Source organism: Neolamprologus brichardi, chromosome 15, assembly GCF_056152115.1.
Source record: "Neolamprologus brichardi isolate AB-2024 chromosome 15, ASM5615211v1, whole genome shotgun sequence".
NCBI classification, from domain to species: Eukaryota; Metazoa; Chordata; class Actinopteri; order Cichliformes; family Cichlidae; genus Neolamprologus; species Neolamprologus brichardi.
The window spans coordinates 7586689-7607229 of NC_142118.1; the positions used below are offsets into that span (position 1 = coordinate 7586689).

The 20541-nt window shown below is 41.9% G+C and overlaps 1 protein-coding gene across 5 annotated transcripts in view; it reads right to left on the reverse strand.

The window, feature by feature from the left end:
* itsn2a (intersectin 2a) overlaps positions 1-20541 on the reverse strand; it is a 46708-nt gene that overhangs the window by 12202 nt on the left and 13965 nt on the right. For 3 of the 5 annotated variants that reach the window (XM_087851879.1, XM_087851883.1, XM_087851880.1), the window contains exons 3-22: positions 15347-15439; positions 15177-15240; positions 14584-14759; positions 14267-14491; positions 12187-12280; positions 10067-10209; positions 9744-9807; positions 8222-8359; positions 8026-8132; positions 7666-7928; positions 7438-7587; positions 7200-7340; positions 7026-7113; positions 6801-6940; positions 5950-6030; positions 5258-5403; positions 4775-5180; positions 3471-3640; positions 3198-3258; positions 28-263 (exon numbers count right to left, since the gene is read on the reverse strand). In XM_087851879.1, coding sequence (XP_087708005.1) covers positions 28-263; positions 3198-3258; positions 3471-3640; positions 4775-5180; positions 5258-5403; positions 5950-6030; positions 6801-6940; positions 7026-7113; positions 7200-7340; positions 7438-7587; positions 7666-7928; positions 8026-8132; positions 8222-8359; positions 9744-9807; positions 10067-10209; positions 12187-12280; positions 14267-14491; positions 14584-14759; positions 15177-15240; positions 15347-15439 — 2986 coding nt within the window. The remainder of the gene's footprint in view (positions 1-27; positions 264-3197; positions 3259-3470; positions 3641-4774; positions 5181-5257; positions 5404-5949; positions 6031-6800; positions 6941-7025; positions 7114-7199; positions 7341-7437; positions 7588-7665; positions 7929-8025; positions 8133-8221; positions 8360-9743; positions 9808-10066; positions 10210-12186; positions 12281-14266; positions 14492-14583; positions 14760-15176; positions 15241-15346; positions 15440-20541) is intronic. The other 2 variants (XM_087851882.1, XM_087851881.1) reach the window with 2 other exon arrangements.

The window sequence follows — 20541 nt, forward strand, 5'->3', positions numbered from 1 at the left end:
ACACAAAAGGGATGTGCGTCTTCTTACTCTGTATTGCCAGCCGTCTCCAAAGCGACGTAACTTTTGGGGAACCATCCCTGCATCCCGTTGATCTGCCCCAGCCACCAATCTTCCCTCTGCTGCAGCACGCTGATGATGTCTCCCTGCGAGAAGCTGAGCAGTGTGGTGATGACGTCTGTCGCCGAACCGCCTGAAAGGCTGAGGTGGGTTTCTGAAGTGGCTGACCATGACGAGAGGGCCCGAGCGAGCAGAGGAACGGAGGACTGAGGAGTGCGATCAAAGGAACAGCGATCTGTCACCATGGATACATCTAAGAAATCAATCACTAGACGCTCCCCTCCCCTGGACTTGCAACACAGCTAATTTCACCTTTGGACCATGGGACATGACCTACAAACGCTAGAACTGCCAACACTGATGTCATCAGACATCTGTAAATGTGTGTGACCCACAGAGAGTCAGAGAGAACTCCTATCAGAGAAAAGCTATAAATATACAGCTGTGCTGCTTCTGAAGATGTGTGTTGATGTCAGCAGACCTATTTCTGATCATGCCACAGTCTAGATATACACTACTATAATAACACAGATGAACTAAGAAGGGAAACATGAAGATTAAATGATCTCATGAACTTTTTTCAGTAACAGAGTGATAACTTTTAGCCATGACGTGAATGTGCTCTTTTGGTTGAATCAACCAGCAACTACAGGGCGGATGTGCCACCATGGTGACTCCTGTTTTTGTGTGGAGATTGAGAGGTGTGGATCCAGGCGCAGACAATGATGCAGGAGAGAGTGCTCAAACTTAAAATGAGCCTTTATTGTGGCTGTAAGAATTACTATACACCACTAACAAAACCTAAACTGGGGACAGCTACACAGACCCTCTGACGAAGAACAGAGGCAACCACACACTAAGGCTGTAATCCAATTCAGGGTCTGCAGCCTTAAAGGCCGCATTTTAAGGCCGATTACGTCACAGCGACGCGACGAAGGCTGTCCCAATTTGAAGGCTGCTCGAAATGCGGCCCTCAAATGCGTCCTTCATTTCCCTGAATTGTAAGGATGTGGCGGTGTAGACTTCGTGGCCCAACATATCCCAGAATGCATAGCGCGGCGGTGGGTGTGGATAATTTTGCCGGAAAAAAGCTGCGGATGAGGGGCGCCCGAAGAGTGCACTTTAAGTAAGTACTGAATATTCATCCATCCATCCATCCATCCATGTCACTTATTTATGTGCAAATGTTTACTAACGAAAATCATTAAAAATTCCTGTTGGCCACATGTCGGCAAAGTTATGTGACATTAGTGACGTTTGTACTAACTTGGTTTTAAAGCCTTTACTTTAAAATATACGCCGTTCAATAGCTGACCTTAATCTTACAGAGAATGATCAAAGCTCATGTAGAAACAAACAAACAAATGAACATAAGATTTTCTCCTTTATTTCTGTCAAACAATGCTTTATGAAACGTTTCTAGCTGTTAGTATCATGGTTGCTGGGCAGCGCGACGGAGGCTAGACCGTCCCATTTCACAAGCCTCGCACTTCCGGCCTTAGCGGTCTTTAAGTACGCAGCCCTTGAGGATCGTTGAGACTGCGTACTTTAAGGCTGCAGACCCTGAATTGGGATACAGCCTTTATATACACACACAAGGTAACAAGGAAATTGCACACAGGAGGGAGACACAGCTGAACCTAATTAGACAAGACAACAGGAAAGCATAACCCAAAACACTGAACACCAGACGGGGGACTCTCCAAAGTAAAACAGGAAATGCAAAACAGAAAACCACAATTCCCAGAATAAAACTTAAACCAAACACACAAAACACTGGGTTGCAGACCCAGGACTGTGACAGTTTTTTAAAACTATAACAACCATTGCATCAACATTCTGATTTATCCAATACTGTGATTTAGTACCAGATACTTATTAAGAAATATTACCGTGCCCCATAAGCTTAAATTGCACGTTGAGCTTACTGGTAAATTGGCCGGTTGTACAGGTAAGTCCATAATTTGTTGGATAAAGACACATTTTATAGCTTTACCTTTGCACACCAGAACAGGGATTTTAAATGAAACAATTAATACATGACTGAAGTGCAGGCTTTCAGCTTTAATTTGAGGGGTTTTACAAATACTTTGAACAAACTGTTGACAAACTACAGCCATTTTTAATACCCACTCCCCTACAAACTAACACCAATTTAAATTTAAAGATCGTTTTTAATACTTGTATGAAAATCCTTTGTGATCAGTGACTGCCTGAAAACCCACGAACATCATGTTTCCTCCCTCTATATAGTCTGGTGGGCCTTTGCTGCAGCCACCATCAGCTACTGCTTATTTGCCTTCAGTTTTGTCTTCAGTAACTCAAGCATGCTCTGAGTTGTTTTTGCAGTATGCTTTGGGTCATTATCCATTTGCCCTGTAAAGTGCCATCTGATTGGTTTTACAACATATGACTGAATCTGAGCAGACAGTACAGCCCTGTACACTTCAGAATTCATCCTGCTACATTTATCAGCAGTCACACCATCAATAAACACCAGTGACCCAGTTTCACTGGCAAACACACCCATGCTATAACATTGCTTCCCCTATGTTTGACAGACAATGTGGTATGCAGAGGATCATGAGCTGACTTTTTCAGCCAAATGATGGCTTCCCCAACCTGCTCTGACTTGCTTTTTGGACCTTATATCTAACTTGTACATGTAATTGCAATGCAAACCGATAAAATCTGAACTGAATCAACTTTATCTGTTATTCTCTACTTCATTTGTCTTGAAATAACAAGAGAAAAGGCCTCACCTGGCCATGAAACTGCTTGCCAGTCAACTGTCGACTTATTGAGAAAATGGGTCGGTATACAAAAAGTCTGCAATTCCCTAAACAGCTCATGCAAATTATTTTATTTTTGAAGCTTTTGAATTCAAGCTGAAAGTCTGCATTTCACATAGAGCAAAAACTATAAAAACTGTCTCACAAATTATGGATCTAACTGTATCTTGCTAACGTGCTAAACTGGAAAACTTCTGGAAAACTAAAGACTTTTTTAAACAAAGGCAAAAATGAAACAGGGCTTCATTTTTGCTGCTGAAGTAGGTCACAATAAAGTTTACCTGCTCATTATAAAGAATAAGGACTCATCTAGCCAGGAAATAAAAGTAAACAACAGTCAGGCTCTACCTGTGAAGCATCAGATTGGACAGGAAGAGGGCTGTCACCTTTTTCCACCACATCGAGGTGTCTGGGTAAAACAAGAGGGACAAACCATTAGGGAAGGATCCAAGAAAAGAATAAAAACAACCTGACAGTGCTATGGCATAAATTACAACGACCCAGGTGGCTGTTAAAGACTTTCAGTCAGCAGAAAAAAAAGACCCAGACAGTTCTATCTTTAGTGCAGAGGAGCTAAAAGCCTAGAAACAATCTCAATCTGCTCCTCCTGTTTCATGTTACCTTGTGTTTAGTGGTGGTGGCAGACAGGACATTTTTCCAGGTGAAGTGGGACCCCTTTGAGTCGAGGCAGGGGTCAGACATTTCTCAGCGTAACTCTGGGGGAACCAGCCCCTGTTTCCGCGGTAACTTCCGCACAACCAGCCAGGCTCACCGACCGTGTGCTCATCCACCTGCATCATGGAAAACGCAGTTCACTTGCAGTCAGTCATTCGCAGCGAGGGGATCAAGATAAACGTTTTGTTTCCCTACTGCAGTAATCAGGAGCAATTACGACTGCACAGCAACACAAGTAGTGTGTTTAGACACCCATCACTCACACACACACACACACACACACACACACACACACACACGCATCAAGGCAGCTCAGTGGTGTGTGATCAGTCCTTAATTCTTTGTTAAATTAACACTTTCAGAATTGATGCTCATTGAGGAAACGTGGATAACGGGGATAATTGATTGAACTTTAACTCCATCAGTGATTACTTAAAATCAAAATATAATTATAGATTTTTAACCAGGGGTGCAGTGGTTAGTGCTGCTGCCTCACTGTGAGAAGGTCCTGTGTTTGAATGCAGCCTGGGACTGTTCTGTGTGGTGTCTGCATGGTGACTGGTTAGTCTGCCTTCCTCCCACAGTCCAAAGACATGAGTGGGATTAGGTTAACTGGTGATTCTCAACTGACTGTAAGTATGAATGCTTGTTAGCCTCTCTGTGTTAGTCCTGTGACAGATTGGTGACGTTTCTAGGGCGTACCCTGCCTCTTGCCCTCTAGCAGCTGGGACAAGGTCTGGCTGGATAAGCCAATGGATAGATTATTAACTAAGCCAAGGGTGAAACTCTTTCTGTATTTCTTATTCCAAAAAGTAGGCCAACACCAAAGTCCAAAAGAAAAATAGCAAAAAAAATAAAATAAAAAAAAACATAAATAAAAAAAAAAAAAAATCACAGCTTGAAGCTGAGTTAACCTCGTATTCTAGAACAGAAATTGACACGCTGACTATTTGGAATCGTGGCAAATGTGCCAACGCTGGCAGCTGTACTTGACCGCTGTGTCACCTTTGATAAATCGAGCCACTGATCTGGACCGTGCTTGTGGTGTTGCTGCCATTTGGTGCATTTTTTAAATGGACTGTAATGGAATTATCTAACGAGTCTGACACTGAGCCTAAAAAGCCAACAGATCAGGTCCCACAAAAACTAATTGATAATCAAAAGCAACAAGATTTTGAGTAATACATATTAAATACATTTTAAAAAGACGAATATCTTGCGTGTTTGCAGCGCGGGTGTGTGCTTCGTACCTCTATGAGACAGTCTGCGTCTACACTCAGCTCATCTGCGTTGCGAGCAACAAAGGAGTACAGGGCTCTGTAGGTGGTTAGCTTGGGTGCCAACTGCTGCCCCATTTCCTGCTCTTCTTTCCTCCTCTTCTCCTCCTCAACCTCTTTCCGTCTCTTCTCCTCTTCGGCCTCCCTCCTCTTCTTCTCCGCCTCTGCCTCCTCCTCCTCTCTCCTTCTTCTCTCCTCTTCTTGTGCTTTCTCCTGGGCTGCCCGGTGGCGAGCCTGTGCCTCTCTCTCTTCCTCTTCCCTCTGTCTGGCCCTCTGCTCCTCCAGAAGCCTCCTCTGCCGTGCCTCCTCTTCCTCTCTCTCCCTCTTCTCTTGTTCCCTCCGCTCCTGCTCTCTCTTTTCTTGCTCCAGCTTTGCCTGTCTGTGGGAAGTAAATGCAGCTTAATAAAGCCACATTATGTCTAAGCAAGAGCAATACAGACAAACCCTGAGATTCACCTGGCCGCCTCTTCTTCTTCCTCTCTCCTCCTCCTTTCTCTCTCCTCCTCCTCGCGGCGTCTCTGGAGCTCCCTCAATTTCTCCTCTTTGACTCTGTGCAGGTCGTCCAGAACAGCCTGCTGCCTCACCTGCTTCTCCCTCAGCTCCTGACGCCATCACAGAATGTGCAACACAAGGAGACGTGTAAATATCTGTCTAAGACTTTTGTTCTTATCAGCCTTAAAAGTCTGAAAGAACCACAACACAACAGCTCCACACGATGCACTTAGCATGACAAGTTAAACATTGTTTTGCCATTTATGATTTCTCATAAACAGCAGCAACATTCACAGAAACACGCAGGCATGCTGTATGTGCATAGTAAGTATGAACTGAGGTTTTTTTTCTCTTTCTAACACATAAGTTGTGCAGGTTAGACATTCTGTGTGCGTGCGTTTTACCCTCAGGGTGCATCCTGTTTACACAGAAAACACAGACTAGAACAAATCCCACGGAGAGAAACAACAGCGAAGGAAGAAGGCATGGTACCAACAAAAACCTCCATTTAAAAATGACTCAAAAGAGCAGGAAAAGATGAACGAGCAGATCAAATCATTGCGGGATGCAAAGAAAAGGAGATTTAAGATTGTTGCTTGAAGGGGGGGAAAAAATGTACAGAGTGGGAGATAAAGCGACAGTGAAAGAGGGTTAACCTTGATGAGAAGGAAGAGCTGGCTGAGGCAGGCCAGCAGAGACAGAAGGCCTCGGAGGACACAGTCGTCCATATCCCCGAGCTATGGAAATAACAGTGTGACGATGGAGGGAGACAAAATGTTTAGACGATGGGTGAGGAGAGCAAAGGAGAAAAGTGTGTCACAAAGGAACGGGCAGAGACAACAAAAATAAAAAGTAAGAAGACACATCCAGGTAGCAGGGAGAAGAAGAAGACAAGAGAAAGAGAAGAGGCCAGGGGTTAAAAGCTTTAAAAGCTGCTTAAGAAATAAACAAACCAAGAGACAGAAACCAAGAGAAAGGGAGAGCAGGTGTTTTAGTGCTCCAGTTATTAACATCACACTGATGATAAGACTCTGAGAGGACATCATTCACAGCTATCACATTATCAGGCTGTTTGATGACAAACGTAGACTTCAGAGACTGTATGTGTGCAAAAATAGTTTAAGTTTCCATTGCCCAAGGGGTGAAACTCTAGAGCTATTGTGACCAGTTGAACAAGATTTCACAGCAAGTTGAAAACGCCCTGTTTTTGTGCTATTTAATATCAAGCCAGAGCTGTGGGACAAAAACAACAGTATGCTTTTGCTTCATTTAACATCAGTGCAATCCATCTTAAAGCAATTTTACCCCATTTTGCTGCACGATTATATTCACTACTATGAAACTTCTCTTGCAAAATATGTTGACGCTAAATAAAGTCGGGGTATGAAAAACCCAACTTTAGCCTTAAAGTTCTATAATTTATGGGTGATATCAGAGGCTATGTTCATTTTTTCCCCCTACAACTTTGGTCTGAATGCGTCTGTAGTGGCCTGAACCAAACACTGACCTTAAGCTCCTTATTGTACTGCTCCATCTGCGTCAGTTTGTCTGTCGTTTCCCTTTCCAGGATGTCAAGCTGGTCCTTCAGCCTCCGGCAGTTTACAGTCTTCTCCGTCACAGTCCCGGTCAGGGAGGTCAAAGTCACAGCTACAAAGATCAAAGGTCGGAGACATGTCAGACCAGCGGCCAGTGACTAATCTGTGTGACGTGAGAGGAGGCATTTGTCACCCACACGGGAGTTTGTTGAGGCTGATGTTTTGCAGCTTCTCACACAGTCTCTGTTGTTCTGGAACCAGCTGTGAGAGCTTCCTCTGCCACTCCTGCGACCGACCGAGAGGAGAGCGCGTAAAAACACACATGCAGAAAGATGACAGGGCGGAAAACAGAGAGAAACGTTTCTGTTCACCTCAAACTCGAGCTGAAGCGCGTTAATCTCTGCAACGCGGGTGTCCCTCTTCTGATTGACGAGGTCCAGCTCAGCCTTCTGAATCCGCCTCTTGCTCTGAGCGTCGCGGAGACGGTCTGAGATCTGCTTGTGCATGTTCCCCTGTGAGACCAGGTAAATGATATCATGGTGCACCCATGGTTTGATTAGCACTGTGAATTGTAGGTGTGAATATTTATCAGTGTCAATGTAGCCTCACCACAGCCTCTAGCTCCAACTCCAGACTCTTCTTTTTCGCCCTTAGTCGAGAGATCTCCTCTTGCTCCCCCTCTTTCTTCCTGCCCAGCTCCTCTCTTTTCGCACGCTCCCACTCTTCCCTCCGCTGGCGCTCCATCTCCAGCTTCGCTGCCTGGAAGTATGAAGACCGAAGGTTATCGGAGAAGACAATCGATCCCAGAGAGCATCACCCGACTGCTCCGGCACTCACCTCCTTCCTCTCCAGCTCTCTCAGCCTCTCCTCTTCCCTTTGTCGCTCCATTTCTATCTGCCTCTCCAGCCGCCTCTCCTCCTCCAGCCTCCTCCGGTTCTCCAGCTCCCTGGCCTCCCTCTCCCTCCGTTCTTGAGCCTCTCTCTCCTCCCTCTCTCTCTTCTCCTTCTCCTTTTTCTGCTGCTCCTCAAGAGCTAGACGTCGTTTCTCCAGCTCTGCGCTTCCCTTTGCAAAGTTCTCCTTCAGCTTGTCCTCAAAGGACACTAAGAGGAGGGGAAAGAAATAGGTGTATTACAAAGTAAGACAGAGGATGGAAGGATGTCCAATGGAACAAAACATGCAGAATTCACAAAGCCATACCGCTGCTCTTGTTCTTTTGAGCAGGTTCTATCTCTGCTGTGTCTATTAAACAGGGAGTTATGTAGGGCCCTGTTCCATTAACAAGCTCATTGGATTTAATTCCTCCTCTGTAACAAAAGCAAAAAAAAAAAATTTGTTCATTTATCTATTTGGTTATTTTTTTTTTTAAAAAATTGTAAATGAATCTCTGTGTTACCTCAGAGAGGGTGGTACTAGGTCTTGTGGCAGAGTGAGTGGTAGAGGGCGGCCCGTCTTAGCCATGTCCACCAGGTGCATGGCCAGAATGAACTCATCAGCCTGCAGCTGGCCATCCTTATCCACATCTGCCAAGGTCCTACAGACAAATCACACAGTGCTGTGTGTCAATAAGAACATCATGGTGAGAAGATAATGAAGTTAGAGATTTTTCACTGCAAGCATCCTTCTGCTGTTTCTGGCATTGGGACAGTAGTGGAAGGAAACGTGGGATATAAATCAAGAGTACTGGGCTCACAGACATTCATCAGCTGATAAAGCGGAGGAGAATGAGGGGATCATCACTGCAAACAAATGGTTTCAGATAATAAGTAATGTTCTTAGTACTGTCAGATATTACAGCTATAACGTTTATAAAATACTACTGAGTCTTATGACTTCAAATGTGTTATTTGCTCCTTTTGTGGCTCACAGTTCCAATAAAATACAGTACGATGCAAAAGTCGTGAGTCACACTTCATTTCTTTATATTTTGCTACCAAGACTTTCCTCTATATTTTAAAGTGGTTTTGACTAGTTTCACTAGTTCTTTCTGAAAGAAACTAGTTCTGCTTTCTGAAAGTCTGTTTCTTTAGAAGTTGGCTACTTTTGACCTCATTTTCAGTCTAATCCATGTATTAGTCATTTTCAGACTAATTTTTTTGTTGTTGCTGTTGTTTTTTTAAGCCACTTAACTCTGACCTATGAATTATTCAAGCATGAAAGAGGTGTGCTAGCTCAAGGGATAAACTAGTGTTGGTTGTACGCATAACATAAAACTTAGCAAATTGTCTGTTTAGGCACTTTGTTACCAGCAGCCTGTGTCAAACAGACAGCGAACAGGCAGCCAGCATCCTGATTCCTTGAATGTCCTTCAAGAAGTCTGGAAGATTGCTTGCCTAAGGAACGTGTTGAAGAATAAACATGGTCATATCAAATATTGACTTTTAAGCTTGCTCAAACTGTACAAACTCTGCTTTTGCCTCATATACAGAACTTATGTTTGCACCTATTTCCCATTTCCTAACAGTATAATGAAATGAGGGATGGCTCAAAATTTTTGCACAGTACTGTATAGTCAAATTAGAAATGCTTCAAAGCCAGCTTTATAAGTGATTAAACTCTTTTAACACAGTCAGCATTGGTATTTACGTTGTCTGCAGAGCTCAATTTTATTATTGAAGCACATAATCAATTATCTGGCCATTAAAGAGTGGTACACAGTATTTCACTTAACATAGTTTCATGCTTTTACTTAAGTAAACTCTCCTCTTAACCCTAGTTTACGGGTAAAATTAGGAAATTCTAACCTTTAACCTAAAACAGACTTCACAGACTTTGAGGTCTTGGAAAAAATAGGGGAAAGTGGCAAAAGGGTCCTCACTTTACCAAAATGTCCTTACTTCAATGGTCATAAACTGTCACTGGTCCTCACTACGATAGATAGGCAAGAACATACACACACATACACACATTACACTCACCAGATGGTAGCTAACTGAGTCTGCGTCAGATTTGATGCCATCAGTGCATTTCTAACCTGAGGTCCTGCAAAGTAACACGTAGATCAGATCAGAACAGCAAAGTGAACTCTTACAGTGAATACGTTTGTGTGCTTTCCAAGTTCTGTTAAGTGCAGTTAAGAGCAATTACAGGAGAACGCGAGTGCATGTGTGCAAAGTGAAACTGACCCTAAATTGTTCGCTTTTAAACACTGACAGGAGCACTCATGTGAAGCCTAGTGGTCCTGAGAATTTCATGTTTGTTTAAATTCATGCGTGTATGTTTGTGTGTGCACAGGACTTACCTGATAAGTAGCCGGTCATGAGCTTGTCTAGTGTGTTGAACTGCTGACGGTACTTGAGTCTTGAGGCCTGGGAAACGGCCCAATCACTTGCGCCCATCTTTGGGGAGTTACTGGCCAAAGATGTGGTGGAGGAGGAATTGGAACTATGGTAAGAGACAAGAAAGGTGTGTCTATATGTCAACAAATCACCTAAAGGGAACTGAAAAAGTATTATTATTATATTATATATGATCAGCCTTTTTCTTTCTCCTTAGACCACTAATTGCTTGGAGACTCCCCGGTGTTATTTCTCAGCTCTTAATTAACTGCAGAGGAAGCTGGCGCAAACAGCTAAGCAGACAATGACTTTTGGACAATGAAACAAGACAACATCATAATCAGCCATTCGGTGGGGTGCGGTGGTTGAATTGTTAGCGCTATCAAGTGCTATCAAGTCCTTATTCTTACAGTCCAAATACATGCATGTTAGTTAACTGTTGATTCCTGGATATGAAGCAGATAAAGTGCTTAAAGTTTATAGAATAAATCATGTTATAAATGTATTGTTACATTTGGCTAGTAGTCAGTGAGACAAGAAAAGTGCTATATAAATACCAGTCCATAATGAGTATGCCAGACCACATGATAGTCATGGTTGAAAATTGTAGCAGAGTGGGAACTTGCAATACTCATTAAGGTTTCAGAAAGACAACAGGAGATGCCAAAGCATTGTTTTTCTGGGTGTATATACGCACAGTAAAAAGATTGCGGAAGTACAGACCGGAAAAACCTCAAAGAACTATCACGCATCTGTCCTAATATTAGAAAGTCTAACAGCTAGAACTGGAAGGTAAAAGCAGCTGTGGGATTAAACTGCATCTATTGTACTTCTTGGTATTCTGGTGCCCTTAATAATGCTTTCCTTACCACCTACACCTGAGGTCAGGGCTTATTGTGTGAAGCGCTAAGCTATTCAAAACAATGAAATCAGATACTATTTGTGTTCTTTTCCAAACCCACTCAAAACACCATGAGGTGGACAAAGGATATTAGATATTCAAGAGGATTTGGCTGTCAGAGAAACTGCAAGAGGACCTTCCAAACCTCGGCAGATATTAAAGTACATTGTGCCAAAACAGAGATGAAAGCTTCACTGGCACATAAGTAAAACTACAAACCCCTCTAGTTGCAGTCTTATATTTCATTTTAGACATGAGCTAAAATTCAATTTTGATTTCATTTTAGAAGTAAGCAGGCCAAAAACAAAGAAAAAACATCTATTCAGTGGGCACAAAACAGTATGAAATGACACACTAGGAGATCATTGATGTGATGGCCTAATTCCCCTAAAGTCACCAGCTAAAAAAAACCCAACCCACATATTTTAAGCTGCAGCAGCAATTTGGGCTTATTTCTGATGACAAAGATTCAAGCAACTTATTTAACATTTTGTTTGCCTGTTTTACGTTACCTAATATCTTACCCTGAATAGGAATGACTGAAATGGGGACACAGTGGCTTATGGAGACCACAGGGACCAATGATCTATCTACCTTATGTCTAGGTGACTATAGACAGATGACTATATAACATTTACAAAAAAACATCGTAGTTGTTCAGAAAAATAGTCATAGCATTCTAAGCATTTAAGATCTATAATGACCTCGCCCATTGAGAATGCTTTTGGATTCCTGTTCTCTGACGTTTTCGACTCTAAACAAGACAACTTCCTGCTATTGCCAAAACCCTCTGATTTCAAAATGTTTTTCCTGTACTCAGTGTTATCTGGGAGTTTCATCTCTGTTTGTGCTCTAATTCTCAACCCTTTCCTGCTGAAATCACGGCATGACTGCATCTGTCTGAGTGCTCAAACAAGCGTGTGTAGATAACAAACGGGATGTTTTAAAACCAGTAAACCCTAAATTTAACTGACATAAATATTTCTAAATTCGTCTTTCAGCATGACTTCACTTATGTAGTACACACATGCAGCATTGATCCGAATCTCCCGTTGCGCCACATCTCAAAGGAGCTCTACTGGATTGGGATCTTGCTTAGTTTGAAAGCATTTTCCTAGAGCCCAAGCACATCTTTATTACATGCTAATAACAGTTTAGTAATTTGCTCAGTAATAATCTCACCTGCTCGATCCCAGGTCGAGTAGAGAGTTGGCCTTTGACATGCCAGTGGACGGGGAGAAGGCCATAGGAGAGGAGAAGCCAGAGAGAGGAAGTCCTGTAAATGCAGTTGGAGACACTCTGTTAATGGTAAAATCTCCATTTGGGAAATTCAAAAGAATGTTTCAGTTTACACATGGTACTATATCCAGAACGTGCACGTCCTTTTCTTTAATAGATCAATTTATGACATTCTGCGAACATGCAGACTTCTGCTGCCCTTGGTGGTACGTACATCTTATCTTATCTGCTCATACTTTAAAGTCGCTGCACACAGACCTCAACCAGCAAGGTTATTAACATCTGGGTAAGAGATTGTAGTTGGCTGCAACCACTTGCTAAAGAGAGTCTCAAGAGCTGTGGCACTGATATATTTTCATCAGAGAGGGAGAGAGAGAAAAAATGGAGGAGGAACACCAAATAAAAGGCTAATCTCACACTAACTCTTATTAGATTGCTCATTTCACAGCCAGAAATCATACTGGAACAGACTGAGTAAGATTAAAGAGAGTGGCCACGGAACAGATGGAGGAGGTGAGAAATGAAGAGAACAGACTGAGATGTAAGAGAAATCCAAACAGAAGAACTGCTAATGTATATATAACATATATGTTCCCACAGTTGATATAAATTAACTTTCCTATCTGAACTGCAGCAAACACTGAGTGTGTGAAAAGCTGCAGTGCTGCATCTCTCACACACACACACACACACGCACACACACACACACAGATATGCCTATACTAAATGCAAAGCATGCACACATCACAAGACCAATATAAGACTTGAGAGAGTAGAAAGATAAGTTGCAGAACTTTCATGTTCCAAGCGTAATCCTCACTGCTTTACTGCACCACTGAAGCTCAGGACATGAATAACTGACCCTTACACATAAAATATTAACAAATTATATGTAAAATCCTGTATGCACCATGCTCCATACTGTTCAACAAAAATCGAATCTTCCTGCAAAGCTGCTAAAAAAAGCAGGAGCAAAGAAATTGCAGATTTCAGCTTTACCAAAAGACAAATCTGCTTATTTCATATCACACACAACCAAGTCACGTTACTGAATTACACCAAACATTTATGTTGGGTAAACTGCGGTTAGTTTATTAGCTGACAGGTGATTTTTGGTTTATGAATTTATTTTTACTTTGCAGAGAGCTGGTTCTGGTGAATCATCAGAAACATTTTCGGTGGTGAAGATGGTGGCGATACTTAAAAGTTTTGCAAGGAGAAAAAGTATGTGTTTCAAAGTTGGAAAATATTTGGAAATATGATTAGGCTAACATAGCTGAAACAATCTGAACATTTAAATGGATGCTACTTATTAGAGCCATACTGGTAAATGATTTTTAAGACGATAACTGGTCCTTTAAAAAGCCGATAATTCGATATAATTGTTCTTTTGTTTTTCTTAAACAAGTTTTTAAGTCAATTTTGGGCAAAATTACTGTTATTCTTCAACACAGTCTAAATTATCTTACGTCAACTTTCTGGTAATTTCTTTAAGTAGCCTTCAGGCTTTTGAAATTACATTCAAAGCTCTTCTTTGGACGACGGCTATCTTTTGTTCCATTCATAATCTATTTATGACAGGCTGCTAGTAACAAAGTGCATAAGTTCTAATAAATTAGTCAAGCTCTAATTTTTTTGGTACTTTGTTTTATTTTTGTGAAATGTAAAATCTTCCTACTATACTGGTTTGTTAATCAGCTTTTTGCTGAGTGTCATTTTTAAAGGAATTTATAATATCGGTTTATGCAAGCAATAAGTGCAATCAGGTCATGGGACCTTGTTATGCAATGTGCAAAGTTATGAGCAGATTACAACTGCAGTGGCTTTATTTGCTTGTGAACAAGATAACATTGATGTGTGCCACTGAAATATCGTTGTTAAGTAAAATGAAATGAAATGGCTCTGGAGCATGACTGTTAGTCATGCTTCGGCCTATGTTCACTTTTAGGCCCATTGCTGGAGCTAATCCATTGATCGTTATCTATTTTGTTTTGCCCAGAATGGTTCCCACTGCAGAACCAACCTGCGTTGTTAGGAACGAGTGGTGGGGTGAGGAGGGTGCCGTTGTGGAGCCCACAGTTTCCAAGCGGGGCGATAAGTGGCAGAGTCACAGGCGTTGGCAACAGGGGTTGCATTGAGGGCATGGGGGGGTTAACTGGGATGGGTGTGAGGATGGGCATGGCTGACATAGCTGACATAGCTGACATGGATGACAGACCAATTGACAAGTTTGGCATAGAACCCATTCCTATATGGAGGAAACACACAAAAAAAATCAATCATTTTGTATTTTTTTCAAATGCATAATTATCTCATTTTGGAGAAAATAAATGCTTGTACCAAATCGTGCTGAGGAAGCGATGGTTGAACCGCAATTGGAAGCAGGAGGCTGCTTCATGACGACTGGCAAAGCGGAGGGCAAGTTGCGTCCTTGAAGTTTAAGTTTGATGAGCTTCATAGCAATGGAAAACTCCAGTTTGTCCATTTTCCCATCACTGTCCATGTCGGCTAAGTTCCTAAAAGAGGGGAAGAAGAAAATCTGGAGTATATAATGATCTGTGTGTAGCAAAGTGTACGTTCCTATTTTTCTTTCCCTCTTTATTGAAACAATAGAAAAAAAATCACTGGGGACAAGGTTGTGGTGGGATTGAATTCCAGTCTCATTATACACACACACACACGCACACACACGCACACGCACACGCACACGCACACGCACACACACACAGAAAGCGAGTTCTAATTACAGGACGCCCCCGCCCTCTCTTCACTCACATAGTTTACTAGGTGTGGCAGGCTGTGAAGGAAATAAATGCTCAACAGGAAGCTGAACGCAAGCCAGTGTAACAAAATCTTGGACCTACTGACCCACTTGCTCCCGCTCAGCATTGAGTTGTGACAAGGACTTTGCCAAGTTGTCAGTCAGTGCTTACCAAATCTCAGCCAGGACAGAAGCAGGCAGGCCGGACTGCAGGAAGAATTTTCTTGCTTGTTCTCCTGCAGGTAAACAAAAAAACCATATGCAGCTCACTTACTGCTAATGACACAACCTCCCGTTAAACAGAAGCAAGTTCGTGGTCTGTTTCTTATGAAAACAGCCTACCTGAGATGTAACCGAGGACGGGGGAGAGGGTCTCAAACTGTTTGTCATGTTTCGCCCTCTCCTCCGGAGTAATGGCCCACACACTGGCTCCACCTGGACAAAACCAAGACACAGTTGTGGTGTTTTAAATTCTAAAAAAAAAGTGACATTAATGTTGTTGATGTGAGTCCAGCTGAAACAAAATATAAGTGCTGGTAATAACAGGAAGTCAAGTTTGAGTTCATAACCTATTCTTGGGCCTTGGCTCTTTAATAATAATGAGTCTGCTTGTAACCCCTCTGCACAGGATGCATAACAGCATGCCAGGTTTGAATGGCAAACCTAAAGAGTCATCTAAATTACTGGGTGCTGTACATTATAGTGGTTTTAAAGATCTGAAGAAGTTAAATTATTTGAAAGGAAAATATAAAAATAAAATTTGTTAGGCACCATCTAAATGATGAGTTACAAATGTTGCTTGCGTGGAGCTGCTTGAAAATCTTGTAATCTAATTTATGGCATCTAATATAGACAACAAATACACCTTCTATATAAAAGTACAAGTAAACCAGAAAGGTACTATATCTCAGTATGAAAGAAAGTCACCCAGATTCTCACATAAAATCGATGAATTCTCATTTTGCCTATACATCACTGCTTCATTAAACACTATTAAATCTGGACGAGTAGTTAGATAAACCTGCGGTCCTACAAATGCACAGTATCAAGTGATGCATTGATGCGGTATGCTTGGTATAGCCCCCAGAACTTGGAAATAATCTGTAAGGAAGAAAAATGAACATAAAAGAAGAAAGCTCTACAAATTTAAGCCATTATGGGAGGGGAGTGATCCACCCGTCTGCACAAACAAATTTAAACACATTTAAAGTCAGCGATGGATCCCCAGGCAGATGCGCTAATACAAAATTCAGCTTAGTCTTTTATTCCTCTACCAAACCATACAAAATGTGTGCATAATTTCCGATCCAAATGAGATTTTCAGCTGAGATGAAAACTCTCTAAAGCAGCTCACGATGATGATTAATGTATAAAAATGTCCAGTCAGCTTTTTTCACCCCAGCTGCACTCTTGCATATCTCAAGGTAAGTTGAGGGTTGGCCATGAATTAAAGATGAAGTATGATGTGCTGTGTGACGGATTCGAAACTCAAGTCTTCCTCAATTTCACGGAACGACTTTTAACGGCGGGGGAGTGAAAGATTATATTCAAGGACGATAATCAATTCATCATTAAGGAAGAGCATGAATCCATCAAACCATAACACAATCGGGACATATTTTACGCCTTCTGTCAAACTTCTTTCACAGAACGTGGAAGCTTTGAAGACATTTTGTGGCAAAGAACTGACGGAATGCACAGACGGCTCTCCCCTCATCGCAGCAACTGAACAACAGATGAAGATAAGGAGACAATGACAGATAATAAGCCTCGCAGCGCGTACAGAAGGAGAGGGATGTATAAAAGAAGTGACGCTAGGCTAATGCAGCGAATCTGGAAACAGGTTGGAATGGGAAACCGACACAAACACGACTCAACTGGGACAAACAAACTTTTTCGTGTTCTTTTTAAGCTCATCGACAGATGCGCTTCCTTCATGCTGACAGCTGTTACCATATAGATCACGGTGGTACAGACATAAAGCAAAATGTGCACCAAGATTTCACAAATAAATAAATAAATAAAGTGGGATCTCGTTTGGGAACAAAGGCAACATTAACTTGCGGTAAGGATCACGATCAAACCCGTTTTCTCACTTTTAGAATAAAAATAGCTCAAACCAGAAAATGCTAGCGTCTCAAAGATAACAATCAACTTCTTATTGTTATATCAAATATAATAATATTATATTATTATAGTAAAAGGAGAGAAATATTGAAAGACACCTCAAATTCTAATCACTCTAGTAGATTATAAAATATTCAAACAGACAAAAACTGTCTTTTCAGAACAGTAGCCATAATATTCGTATAAAAAAAAAAAAAAGGTCTTTTGAGCGATTACGGGTTCCTGTCTTCAGAGACGTGGCTTCCAGGCTCTAATTTATTTAAGTGCTTCAGGAAATACCACCCTGCCCATGATGGAGCTTCCACCCTAGCTCTAACCCAAACAATCCACTGACCTTTGCTTAACATACTTCACATACAGAAGAATGACACAACGGAGTGTAGAGCTTCAGTAACAGCACGCTACGTAGCCAGAAAATGAAAGTAGAGCAACTTTAGAGTTAAGAGCAAGAAGATCCAATGTCTTTTTCTAAATGTGGGAGCAGATACAATCAAACACTGATAATGGTTTGTTTGCTTGTTAGGAAATATTCTAGCCAAACCTCTGATATGGTTTCAGTGTCTACACAAACCGCCCGAAACCACCACCAGCAACACCTGTTAAGGTGGACGCTTTTCCCCCGATAAAGCCAATGTTAGCAGCACACAGCGGCCGACCCACTTTTCGCCACCGTCAGCAAAATGCTGCCACGAAAAGGAGAAAGTAATTAATCTCTCACAGAGATGTGAGTATTCTTCACATTGTCTCATTGGCTGTGAAAGCCCCCATTTGAAGCTATTGTAGGTAAGAAAAGGAAGGCGAGATTTAGCACAGTGCCACTGGGACATGTAGCTCGCGTGGCCACATCCACAGGCCTGTCAGTCGATTCAGTCTGTGTGTCAGTGAGGGCTGAATGCTATGTGAGTAAGTGGGGCACTGCAAAGCTTCTTACACAGCCATGACCGAATCCATAGGGGTCTTCTGGAAACATGTGGCCACTCGGTATGACTCCTGATAAAAAGATGGCACAGTTCCGATTTACTAGTATACATAACCTGACACCGAACACTACAGGGTTCCACACTCTTGATACATATTCACATTAATTGCAAATTTCAGGCACTTGTTATGAAATGTGGACTGGGTATGAAAGGATTTTACACTAATTTGATTGAATATGATTTATGCTTTTAATAAGGCCGTACAGTACTGAGTCACCCTCATTTCTTTATATTTTATTGGGGAAATGAGAAATGTGTGCAGTAGTTTCATTACGTAAGGCATAAACAGACAATTCTAACATGGCACGCTTAGGCTGTCAAGGTTCTGGGTCATTTTGACCCAGCATCTTCTTTTTCTTGTGTTTTTGTATTATTCTGTATTATGGTTTAGGCTCTGATTCCTTAGTTGTACTGTTCTGATTATTATTATTATTATTAATATTATTATTATTATTATTATCATTATCATCATCATCCTTGTGTTAGTGTAGGTTTAGTTCAGTGTCTAGTCTGCGCCTGCTGTGTTTCCTGTGTTACTTTGAAAGTCTGTGTCTCATGTCAGTGTGTCTAGTTTTGCTTCCCTTGTCTTGTTAAGTCTGATTTCTCCCAGCTGCGTTTCCCTCCTGTCTCCCATTTCCTGATTACTCCAAGGCGATCGTGGCTCAAGAGTTGGGTGTTCGTCTTGTAATCGGAAGGTTGCCGGCTCGGACAGTCTCGGTCGTTGTGTCCTTGGGCAAGACACTTCACCTACCGCCTACTGGTGTTGGCCAGAGGTGCCGATGGTCAGTCTGCCCCAGGGCAGCTGTGGCTACAACTGTAGCTGCCTCCACCAGTGTGTGAATGTGAGAGTGAATGAATAGTGGAATTGTAAAGCGCTTTGAGGGTTCCTGAAAAGCGCTATATAAATGCAATCCATCATTATTATTATTTAAGCCTTGTGTTTTCCAAGCCCTGTGTCACCTCGTTAATGTACGTTCACACCCTCATACCTGGCTGTGTGTTGTGTCTGCCTGTTGAACCTTGTTATGATTCCTAGCCCATTTCGTTTTCTGTTCTTTTGCTGTCCAGCAATAAAAGCTGCACTCTCAGTTTAATTTCGCTGTCTTGAGTCCTGCACGTTGGTCCTCCACTCCTGCCTGCTGCACACAGATCATGACATAGGCAAGCTTTCGTGCAACATTTTTAAGTACTTTTCAAGAGGAGTTCTCTGGGACTTTACAAAGCACTTTTGTTGGTGTTGGCTGCCTTTTGTTCATTTCTCTGTCACGATTAGTCCACACTGCGTCATGTTGAGGTCCAGACTCAAACTATGACTGAGCCTTCACCAGCTTTTACAGAAGACTGAAGACACTCAGTTTTACTGCTCTCCTGACCTCCTCTGCACATAACGACAAAAATTCGAAGCAAAAATCCTAATTTGGATTCATCGCTCCATCAGACCTGCTGACACTGAATTTCCAATGCAGTCTAGTTCTTGTGTAATTTGGCATACTTGAGCCTTTTCTCTCCGTTTCGCTTCCTTAAGAAAGTTTTCTTGACAGCCACCCTTCCACTGAGACCAGTGAGGCTTGAGTGAACAGTACATGGATCAACAGAAGAGTCAGACAATTTTTCCCCAATTTATCAAGGACATTTATCAAGAAAATAACTTTTAGATGCTGTTTGTCAGCTGTAGTTTTATAGACCCACAAATGCACACCATGCTGACATATGCCAGGTTTTCAGCTAACACCTATTTGGGAATCACCTTGTTGGTGCAGAAAAACTATTTTATGCCTGTCACTGTGTCATCTCTGACATTTTTCACAGATTCAACTGAAGTCTGTAATGTGTAGACACAACACTTGTTCATAACTTGAATTAGGGGCCTTTTTGTGATTGAATGATTCATAGGTCAGTTTTAAGCAAGTAGTCAAGTACAAGAACTGGACTGAAAAAGAGACAAAAAGCAGTCAATGTAAAAATAAAACATTTAAAAGACCTTCAGAAAGCCTCAAGAGCACTTTAAAAAATTACAATAAAGTCTGGCTCCTTGGAAGCAAAATATATAGAAAAGAGCCATGACTGAGTCAGCCTGTATCAGTGTGAGTCACTGTACTGTGTTGTCTTCTATACCTGCTAGTAGCAGGTAATAGCAGGTATTTCTTGTTGTCATTAAATCAAAGTCAGTGTATTCTTCACCTTCAGACATTATTGAGACCAAACACAGAAAAAAAAAAATCACGTCCCTAACTCTTACGGAACAGGATCCACAGCACCATCATCTACAGACTTTATTAAACCAACAGTACCACGGCTCACCTACTCAGCCGCCTTTACCTTGTGTGCTTTCACTTCCCTTTGTCAGCCTGTGTGCCGTTGTCTAGGTGGCTGCTAAATCCTAAGGAGACGCTCGAGTCAATACCCCAAACACCCAGCTCTCGTACTCCG